Here is an 11,705-nt window from a genome sequence, read left to right as displayed (position 1 = left end):
CAATATTAATTCTGGTATAATTTTAAAGTGGCAAATACAACTCTCTCCCAATTGTTATTATTATTATCTAGATCACACTATTCAGAAAGGCTCAAAGTGGCTTACAATGAGTGATAAACAACAAAAGTAAATTCCTCAAATGACACCCCAAAACTAGAAAAATCCAGACCGTACCTCCCACTCTCGCTTCCCTGCCTGCCACCCTCAAGACCAAACTTGCTGGGAAATCTCAGGCCCCTTTCAGATTTAGATATAAGTAACTTCCTCCCACTCCCCACCCCTACAGGTATCACTTCAGTCAGATAAATTCAGGGGTCGAAAACCTAATACAGGAAGTACTGAGTTATAATTTAGTATTCATAATAGTATATTTAGGAACCTCACAACTGTCCCGTGAGAGGAAAAGGTGCCTGGCAGATGCTCATAGGCTGTGAAGCTGTTTGTGGGACTGACATCACATCACAAGATTCCATCAGAATGATTATTTCTGTTTATTCATCCAGGAGCATGATCAAGAAAAACCTGTTATTTCGTAAGAGGCACACACCTATAGATACAGCAGCTAGGGACAGCATTGCTAAGCAAATCATTTTCACTTACCCGTTTTGATCTTACATCACTGGTCAAAGGACTAGATTCTTCAGAGGTATTTTTGTTCCCTGCTTTGAGTAGATCAGGAGAAGGAACTATAAGTTTTAAATAAGTTTCCTTTTTGGCTTGATTTACCAAAGACAAAGGTTTCACATTGGGCACCAATCCCGTAGACTGTATTACACTTGTGTGTTTGTTCACAGATTCCTCCTTTGCCTGAGAGCTTTGGAAAATAAAGGGAAGCTGCTGTGACAAAACCTGAGGCTGCTTCTGCTGGGACTGGAATGATGAGTGAGTCTGGGAATCAGACATAAGAGGTATCTGCTGGTGTGTTCTTTTTTCCTGGGACTTCTCATGTGTTTTCTGTCCATCTGCTTTCATATCTGTTACACCACTATGCATTAGCACCTGAAAAATATATATATATATATATATATTTTAAGCTCTGTAGATCAAATCACATCAATAAATATTTTGCTCATAAATTTAAATGACAGATTCAAACAATATTTTGTATAAACATTGATCTATACAACTTAACTACAATTTCCATAACACAAGTTAACAATATTTTTAAATAACCTTACAGTATATTTAATTGCTTGATCTTTCACCTCCCAAGTCCTTGGTTATGGGAAGTCTCAGTTTAGTATTAAAACAATGCTAAAAATCAGTTGTTTTAAACTGTACTCTTGATTATAGACAGAGCGGAACACTTGGATTTAAATCCTGCTTTACTATTGGTTACTAAGGAATGTAACTGCTACGCCAAGAAAAAAGCAACTATAAACAGAATGCGGTACCCATGGCAAAATACAGTCCAACTAAACTTTTCAGCACATGAAATATTGAATCTATCTTCACTATTTTATATATTTTCTAATTACAATAAAAACGTTCTTCAGGTCCAGTTTTTCCTAGGAGTTAACAAAGTTATAGGGCTTCTATTTACCTTGAGCATGCAAATCCTCCAACAAAGCTATACAGTGCCAAGAAACACTCTCACATCAGGCATTACTGTTTACTTAAACAATGCAACAGAGACTGAAATCATATTTCTTCAAGAATAACAGTGAATCATAAAATCAGTAGCCAAAGTCATTGTGCAGAAATCCTACCTTGTTTTTGTTTTTATGATGTGCTTCATTCTCAGAATCAGAATCATCTTCAGTTTCTTCACCACTTTGATCTTCCTCCTCCTCCTCCTCATCTTCCTCTAGATCATCTGAGTCACTACTACTAATGCCTTCACTTGAGGTGTCTGACGAGGAGCCTGAATCGCTGTCACTATTGCTAGAGCTTTCCACTGTTTTTTTTCTTGGTTTCTAGAGAAAAACAAAATATACTTATTAATGGGTCAGGTTTAATGCATTGTATCATCCAATTTTTTAACTCTAGAGAAGTATTATCAGCAATCCTTTGGCATCTCTCTCCAGATATTCTTAGGAAATAATAAAAAGAAATTGTTTTCATGAAAATGAATAAAATTAAGATATTTCACAAGGATACGCAAGACATTTATCCAGCCTAACGTGAGAATAGGCAAAAATAACTTATTTCAAGGTCAGCATACCTGTAAGATTCACTGCGTGACTGCCAAATTCACTGCTAGAGAACTGGGTGATCACACAGAGAATGCATACGTTCTAACAAGTCTGAAAACAAAAAAGATTCCAATAGGCTTATAAAAGAACAAGATGCACTAGATCCATTATCGTCTTTCAATAGGAGAACAATCATTTGAAGAACAGTAATCTTTAAATTGAATGAAATTATATGTTATGTCTACTAATAGAGATGTTTCTAGTTTTCAAAAGAATACAGTTCATGTACTGCTACTGAGAAAGGGATGAGAATGTGCTGAAATGTTAGTATCGTATAGTACAGTATAGTATTACTTATATTGCTAGGTGTCATATTTACAATATATTGCAATGCAAGACATATTTAAAAGTAAAATACAGTATAACTTATATTTAATTCTTTTCTTGTGCATCACCATATGTTTGCATGGTATTTCCAAAAATTAAGAAACCAGCCTCTCCCCAGGGTGTTTATAATCTTAAAAAAAAGAGAGGCACAGGACATAGAACACAAAAAGGGAGCCTCTGTGGTACAAAAACATAAGAAACTTAAGAAATACTACTTGAAGACTGAAAGCTCAGATTTTCAAATGTGATGAATGAGACGGAAAGCTGGAAAGATTTAAAGATGAAGCATAAGGAGCCTTTGAACTTCACAGGAAAAAGTTCACATCTAATATAGAGGCCACATGCAAAATGGCATGGGAACATTAGAGGAACCAGAAAAAGCTTTCAAACAAGACACCTCAATAGCTCTGGTAAGAAGTGTAAAGAAGATACAGGAAAGGCAAGTGATACCAGTGAAGAGACTGGAGAGAAAGTGAGAAATTGGCAAACTAGTAGAAAAGGAAAATGACTGATTTGAGCTACAGTAGACTGACTATACTGAAGACATGTGTATCAGTGGGAATGGAGAGAAGAAAGTGAAGGACTTCAGATTAAGCAGAAGGCAGGGCAGGGTGGCACTTTAAGACTAACTTGTTCATGGAAGCTGCTTACAGATGTTTAAAACAAACAAAAAAAATGTTTTTTCTTCAAACTCGCCGCACTCCCATGCCATGCCCAGTACATGCCTCGAAGAGGCAGCACACGTTACTTGGACCGAGCTCACCCAACATGTATATAGACTGGGTGCTTTAGTGGGGCTTTTCTGGCACTTTTCTCTAACAGCTAACTGAATTAGCTTTAAACAACAGCGCCAAAAAGCCTCACTGAAGCGCCTGATCTATATAGATGCTGCAGGGCTAGGTCAAACTAACACTCTGCTTCTTCCAGTAAAGCACATTTTAGGGGTGGGTGGGGGGCAGGTTAATGTCTGTAAGCAGCCAGAGGCTTTTGTAAGCTATGGCCTGCTTTGTCAGATGTTACGAAAGGACCACTACAGCGACCTCTACATCACCAGTTTTTATTCTAAACAAACCACTAGCTCCATCAGCTACAGGCAAGCTTTACATTACAACAAACCAGGATTGCACATCTTGGGGATTTGTAGCAGAGATTTGTACACTTACAATGCAATCCCAAAACTGCAGTCACTCAGATAAACAGAGCCAGACTCAGATCCTGCTGTGACCTACTAAAATACCAATCCTCTTACAAAGACAACAGAATCCCTCTTGTTGTCACTTACCAGTTCTCCATCTTGAACATCTTGAACACATCAAAACAGCCTTCTACCCCTCCGTAAAATGATGAACATCCTAAAACAGCCTTGGGGGACAAGCCTGTCCTGCCTTATTGGCAGCCCCACAACAGAGATGCCTCAGATGGCATCTCTCCAACAACAGACTACCTAATTCATATTCTCACCAAAGCACCAGGCCTTGCAATGGATCCAGATACCAGTTATGCCTCCTCATCAATACAGCCATATCATCACTGTACCAAACACCACAAATGATAAAATCCAATGTTCATTTCACCTTCTCTGCTACCAACATCATATATACCATCACCTATTTACAGTGCCCTTTTGCTGTCTACTTTAGACAGGTGGGGCAATCCCTACGTGCAGCAATGAACGGATACTGAGCTGACATCAATTCTAGAAAGACACAAAACCTGTGTGTAAAAGTAAAAGAACACTTTAACCACCTTGGATACCATTCCAGTCCTCTGAGTACCTGTTCTGATACTACAAACTTTAAAGATCAACTTTGATGCAAAGTTCTGGAACGAGAGATCACCCATGAAATGGACTGTGATAAGTATGGTCTCAACAGAAACTGGATTCTTATCTCATTACCTGGATTAGCTTTTATAATCCTTATGTCCCTCAATGGGTTAACTGCTTTCTTTACCTCTTTTGATCTCTTCAACCCATCTTCGCCTGTCTCAGCAGCATCCCATCCTTCCTCCCACTTCCCCTGTCATTTTTATTCAAAACACTTTATTCCTTTCACTTTACACCCCTTCTCTATGCAAGCCTATTCATAGTATCTGACAAAGTAGTCTGTAGCGTACAAGGCTAGGGACAGACATTCAAAACGCCTGAACCTCAACTGATTCAATCTTTGCAAGTTAGTCTAACACGGCTAGGCTAAACCAGTTTGTAACTGTACACACATCCCAGACATGCAGGCCCATACCTGCAGTGGCTCAGGCTAGGAGCCGGGGGGCACTAGAGGAGCCCTCCTGCTCTTCCACAATGCTGAGCTAGGGCGCGTGGCCAGGCTCTGGCAAAGTGCTTTGATTAGGTTCAGTGTTTATGACCCCATTAAGAAAACAACAGAGGGACTGCTTCTGCCTTTGTCCCGGCTGCCACAGCACGGACCGTAGCCAGCATGTGGTCTGCTAGCTAATGCTGTGCGTCTGTGTGAGGCACAGGGGACAGCAGAATCCCTGCTTGGAGGGGACGGGGGGGAGCAGGAGTCAGGCAGATGCCTGCAGTCTCTCCCAGAGTTGCAACCAGGGAGCAGAGGGGAGGGGCCAGCCCAGCCCAGAGAGCATGCCAGGATGTTGAGGAAGTCTGATTTAACTTAAACCAGGAAGGGGTCTGGGACAGACACTGCATAAACTGGTTTAACCCAAATCAGTTAAGTCTGATATTACATTCAACCAGGTTTCTCTCAAACAGGTTTCAGCCATTTTCAAATTGGTTTATGTACACTGAACATCTGTTGTTACAGGTTTAAACCAGTTTCTGATCACTAAAACTGGTTTGTGTGTAATGTCTGTCCTCAGCCCAAGAGCTCATGCCTCTCTGAAGAAGTTAATATGTAAAGTGCTACCATTTCCCACCTTCTGCTTAACTTCAGGCTGACACAGCTAACTACTTCTCTCTACTTTTAGGTTAAAATACTCATGAGAACTTCTAAAAAGGGCTAGAAATAATTATCTTTTTAATTTTGTTTGATAAAAGAAGACTACATTTGAAAGTTTAGTTTAGTGTTAAATAGAGTTTTATTATGACTTCAGTAGCCATACTACCAAAACAGTAAACACCCAAGAAGAACTGGGAATTCGGAGTTGAAATCCCAAGTTCTGTGGTTAGAACAGAATTTACTGGACTTAGTTACAGGAACTACTTAACTTGTAAGTTCCATTTCAGCTGAATGACATCAGGGTGGTGCTATTTGCCATTTAAAATGAGTAGTAGCCATGTAAGTAGCAAATGAGGACTTATTGGTCAATCATTTGTTTTTTGGTACAGATGATCCAGTCAGCCTCTGCCACCATGAGGAATTTCCAGACAGGTTAGCCGGGAGCCCTTTAAAATCCCTAGCTAGCTGGCATCTGAAGCATAAAAAACACCTCAGGCACTGGCTGCCTGGGGCCCTATGCATGTGGCAATGGCAGAAGGTGATCAGAGGACCCAATCAGCCCCTGTCACCGTGAGAGGCTTCCAGGAAGCCCTGTCACCCTTGCTGCCTGACAGAAAGGGTGGTGGGGCTGCCTGCAACCCAGAAATTTTAAAGAGCTGCTGGTGCTCAAACACCAGCAGACCATCAAAGAACCAGGGACTTGACAGTTCTCATAGGCAGTCCAAGACTGGAGAACACCATTGACCTCCAGCTGATTGTCATCCCTTTAAAGATCCTGGTGGTAAAAAGCCAGAGCCTGGCAACATTATCTGGGCTCCAGCTAATTTCTGCCCAAACATTTTAAGGGCCCCAGGCAAGCCAGTGCTTGTGGTGTTTTTTGGCCTTCAGCTGCTAGCCAGCTGGGGACTTTAAAGGATTCCCAGGCAACCTTAGACAGGAGAATGCAGCCAGAGTGGCGGTATCAGGTATTGATCAGCTGACGCCAAGGCTGCAACAGCTGATGGGGAAAACCTGTCAATGGGCACCTACACATGAGTACAGAGGCTGCTCCAATGCACTGGAAATTCAGAGCATCAGAACAGACTCAGTCGAGTCTGCTGGAGTGTGGCAATTACTGCACTCCAACAATCTGCTGCATCTTGTGTATCAGTGTCCCCATGCTTAAAAATAACAGTGGGGGCACTTGAACTGAAGCTGATCAAACAAGCTTTAGTTCAAGCACCCCCGCTGTCATTTTTAAGCATGAGGACGCCGATAGACGGGACACGGTGGCGCTTTAATTAGAAAGGCTCTTGGAGCCACTCTAATTAAAGAACCACCCCTCCCACCCCCCAGAGCACGAGCAAAAGAGCTGAATGAGCCTGTCTGCTCACTTACAGGTGCCTCAGGGCCAGAGAGGAACTAAGTGGCAAACCCCTTTCTGGAGAACATACCTTTGTGGTGACTTTGGAGTAGTCCATGTGTGACCACCCAGACCGCTCCATTTTATAATGCTATAACATTTCCTGTAAGTACCACTTCTGAATTATTGGTATGCTTTGTTCTAGTACTGAACCCGGTTGCCATTTCTCATCTCTACTGTTTTAGCACACCAGCTACCACTAAGATAAGCCTCTAGTCTTCTAAAAATGTTGTTTCCACTGTTGCATGCAAAGCCTTGGCAAATCCAGATAAGGCAGAGGATATTCAGAGGTTTCACCTTCCAATATTATTATTTTAATCTCTCTCACAGTTGAACCATAAACCCTGATACCTCTATAATAAACAATGCTGACTTGTTCAGGCAGAACTTTCCAGTAGTTTTCCTGTTCTGTTTCAGTTAGTGTTTTCAGTTCTTAAACTTCTCTCCCCGCAACCATATGGACCAGGGTCATCAACTCAAGAATGTTTTTTCTACTGGCAATCTCCAAACTTTTTACTGATAACCAAACTTTTTTACTGATTTAAGATTTTACCACCATGTTTTATATAACGTAAGTAAAACCCATCTGCCAAGCACTGGATGGCAGCAACAAGGGTCTGGTTCAAATTTAGGGGTTTAACACCAAACATAGCAAAAAAATTTTGGTTATCAATAAAAATTTAGCAGATAATCAGAAAAAAATTCCTGGGTTGGCAACCCTTCTTGACTGCAGCAATGGTTTTATACCATACTGCTTCTACCTCAACAGTCATCTGCTCACCCCTATGCCCTGATATACCTGAACATACACTGAGCTGCCTTGTTCCAACCCACCTCTAGCCTTATCCCCACCAGTTCACTCCCCATCCTGGAACAGACTGCTGTCTCTCCCCACTCCCAGCTTAGCAGCTCTGTCCCAGCCACATTGCCCCCATCCCTGTACCTCTGAGATGTGCAGCTACTAGAAGCAGGGGAAGGCCAAAGGGACAACAGTGGCAGCACGTGGATGGAGAGGAGTCTACAAATTAGGGCCTAAATAACAAGAGTTCCCTGCAGAGTACTGCACTTTTGCTTAGACACCAGGTTCTGCACCATCTATCCACTGAGTTCACACTTGCCTAGTTTTTTCTTTGTATTGTCTTTACGTGTGTGTCTGAGAGAGAGAGAGAGAGAGGGAGAGAGAGAGAGAGAGAGAGAGAGAGATTTTCCAGAATTTCAGTCTGTTTCTTCATGTAAGATTACTAACACTTCTGATGCACTTTCTTTATGAGGGCCCTGATGCAGCTGATCTTTTTTATTATATGCATCCAACCCTCCAATCCTGACTCCCTTGAATTTACAAGGATAAGATTTATCAACTCAGACTCTACCTGGGTATCTTTTAAACCTGGGGGGGTCAAACATATAGCCCAGGGAACCCCATCATCTGGCCCCTCATGCAGGACCTAGGACATGATCCACATATTGTGCCCACCCCAGCCAATCCATAACATGTATTATATGCATGGGGCCAATCCACTACCCTCCTCACATGCTACACCCTCCTCGCCTGCAGTGTCTGCTCTGGCTGGTTTGGGACTGTATGACACGTGGCAGTCACTCTGACTGGCTCAAGGTAGGCACCACACGTAGTGAGAGTCCTGGACTGACTGGAGCAGGCACTGCATGAGACATAATCCCAGACCATCCAGAGCAGGCACCACAGCCACTGGATCTTTCATATGGCAGTGGGAGAGTTCCTGGGGCAAATATAGCCATTTCTGCACCATTCATTGGGCCCATGGATCAATCCTGCCTGTGGGGCCAGATGAGTTTGATACCCCTATTTTAAAACTAATAAACTTGCTTATTGTAAACCCCATGCACTTGTTTATTATAATTTATTGTCTTACAGGATTAATGACTGTGACTAATATTTTAAACAGGAATTCAAAGGTTAAGAAGTGAACTAAAGCTGAAATGGGAAAGGGGATTAAGGCAGGGATTATTAAGGTTCTTTTAGGTATGTGAAGAAGCTCGGCAGAAGTGAGGACAGTATCAAAGAATTTGAGGCTAAATAATCTGCCAATATTTTTGGCACTGGTATGTTAGATTATTTCACTAGCAAACTACATTGCTTGAAAATAAAAAGTGCAAAAAAAAAAAGTCCATTTTCCCAGGTTGAAGAAAGTGTCAAATAAAGACCAGTGCTGAGGTATTTTAGGACAGTTTCAAACTGCTGACACTCTTAAAAACTTGCCATTTGCCTTACATATCTAACTAACTTTGCTTTCACATTTGTATTTTCAGTAAATTTCTGTGTATCAGTATCCCTAAGAGTACATAAAAGGAAGTGGTTAAACTACAAATATTTGTTGCATGAATAACTATTAAGCTAATGGAAAACTGGAAGGTTTTTAAAGGTGACCACTCTGCATTGTGCTGTTAAAAGCACATTCCATGTCACGAACAGCTTACAGTATTACCAGAAGCAGATAAGTAAAAACAGGTCAGGAAAAAAAAATGGAGATGAACAAAGGCCTGGAGATTTTCAGATACAAATTCAGTCACATTCATTATTTGCTAGTCCTTATAGAAATTATCAGATTTCTAAGCTTTGAAATATAAGATGCAGTTCAATTTATAATAGTGTCTTCTGCTACTGCTAATCTTTCTTACTCTTTATAACAGACTTTAATGGGTAATCAATTTTAATCTATTTTAAGGCAACTTCTTTGCTTGAATACATTATTCTCCTTTTTAGTTTTTCATATTTTTGACATTTTCTGCCTATTTCTTTAACTTCATTCTGTGGTTATAGTTTCCTTCTGTAACATACTTTGAAGGGTGTTTTCTTTCTTGTAGAATGGATGTGTCTACACGTGCCTCTTTTAAGTGGCTTAGCCTAAAATCACCATTTTAAGGTGCATTCAGGGCATGTGTCTACACGTGTGTGCCCATAATGCACTTCAAAAATGGCAACTTAAGGCAACGTGAGCCTAAATTTGATACCCGCATAAAGCAGGTATTAAATTTAGGCGGGCACAGCTAAGTTTCATTACTGCACATGTAGATGAACCAATGCATAGTAACATGGTGTGCTTCAATGGACATACACTGCATTAATGTGCATTAACATGTCTGCAAGTGTGCTAATGCATCTTAACTATTCATGTCTAAACTTAATCCACCTTAATGCGCATTAGCATGTTCATGTGTAGATGTGTGCCTAAATCGCTTTAATGTGCCTTAAGCAAAGGCACATTAAGTTTAGGTGTGCATAAATACATGTATAGACATGCCCAATGTGTATGCAGTATCTTACTTATCCGTACTAAGGCTTTTGCTCCCTTTCAGGTAACAAAAATAATGGTAGGACATAAAATAAAAATTTTCCCTCATTATGTTATCATCTATGCAGCAGGCTTTCGTTTTTAGGACCCTTCACTAGTCCCCTCACTTCAAACCTTTTCTGTAACATATCTGTGCTCCACATCCTTGTGGGATAAGATACAACAATACAACCCATTTCTGCTTGGGTTTCCAGGTTCCCCTGGGAACCAGCTGTTATTTGACAGACTTTATGGATAGGGGTGCACCAATAAAGAGTGAAGAGCAGCTTCCAACTGGTAAGTCTGGGCAGGGAGGGGTATGGGAGGAGGGGGCATTCAAGGCCCCCTCAGGGAGAAAGGGAGTAGGCCTAGGGCACGGGCAAGCATTGCCCAGCCAGGGCAGGGCAGGGCATGGGACAGAGCCATGGGTGGCTCATCCGGGGGCAAAGGTGTGCAGGACTGTTTCTGCCACTGTATGCATGCCTGAGGGAGGCATGTGAGCATGTGCCCCCCAGATCTGTGAGAGGGCAGGCTGCCCACTGCAGCCTCTAGCAGGGGGGGCTGGGCCAAGGCTGTGCTTGGGGCGGGTTACAGCCATGCTGGTAAGGGAGGCTACAACCACCCCAAAGTTCACCGTAGCCACTCTGTAACCCGCTTCCCAGCACCACCATGGCCCACCCCACCCCACCTGCTCCAAGCGCAGCCTCAGCCCAGCCCCCACCCACCGGGAAGAGGCCAGGGCAGCCCCCCGCCCTGAGCCTGCCCTCACCCCACGCACAGATCCAAGGCGGAAATGCCCCCCATGCCTTCCCCAGGAGTGCATGCAGCAGCTAGAAGCTGACCCTCCCCGCCCCCATGCACACACTATTTATCAATGACATTATTGGCCACATCTGCCAAGAAAAGCCAACGGCCAATAATGTCAATTTTCCTTTTATTGGTGCTGATATAATATGGGTCAATATATCGGTACACCTCTACTTATGGGCAAGAATTTTTCTTCAGGAGCCTGTGGATAATAATATGCAGTGACAGAGAAACAGCTCTTCAGAACAAAGTACAGGCAACCCCCACTTAACACTGTTTTGCTTAGCACTATTTTGCTATAACACTTATTTTAAATTGATACCCGATTTCACTTAGCGCTCAGTGAGTTTTGTTATAATGCTCATGACCGCCATCTTGGGTCATTAAAAACAACTGTGGTTGCCATACTTTCAGTTTTGCTTGACACTTCTTTCACTTAATGCTTTGTTTTTCAGGAACCAATTAAGAGCCCTAAGCAGGGGTCGCCTGTATCATTTACTCTGCCAAAGGTTCACAGCACTGGAGAAATTGATTTAAAACCACAAAGAGACCTACATGCCTAATACAAATTCTGCTAAACCCTTATGTCGACCTGCCCCAGGCCTACTGTCTCTCTGGCCTCTAGCAGATGTTCATTTAATGGCAAGGTATGATCTGATCTGATTCATGATAGGATCACATCTCCTACCCTGCCCAATTTGTTAAGGGCAGACAAGAATCTGATGGTGTTTAACACCAAAAAATGCAA

The 11,705-nt window shown here is 42.1% G+C and overlaps 1 protein-coding gene across 16 annotated transcripts in view; it reads right to left on the bottom strand.

Moving 5' to 3' along the window:
• The window catches only part of BAZ2B (bromodomain adjacent to zinc finger domain 2B), a 327,194-nt gene that overhangs the window by 122,047 nt on the left and 193,442 nt on the right, over positions 1-11,705 (bottom strand). For all 16 annotated transcript variants that reach the window (XM_019522327.1, XM_019522336.1, XM_019522329.1 and 13 more), the window contains 2 exons: positions 1,710-1,916; positions 601-999 (listed from right to left, as the gene is read on the bottom strand). In XM_019522327.1, the coding sequence (XP_019377872.1) occupies positions 601-999; positions 1,710-1,916 (606 nt within the window). The remainder of the gene's footprint in view (positions 1-600; positions 1,000-1,709; positions 1,917-11,705) is intronic.

This window comes from Gavialis gangeticus, unplaced genomic scaffold (genome assembly GCF_001723915.1).
Source record: "Gavialis gangeticus isolate Ggan-Ray unplaced genomic scaffold, GavGan_comp1, whole genome shotgun sequence".
Lineage (NCBI taxonomy): Eukaryota > Metazoa > Chordata > Crocodylia > Gavialidae > Gavialis > Gavialis gangeticus.
The sequence above is the reverse complement of the archived record's forward strand: the minus strand, read 5'-3'. Positions and strand labels throughout refer to the sequence as shown.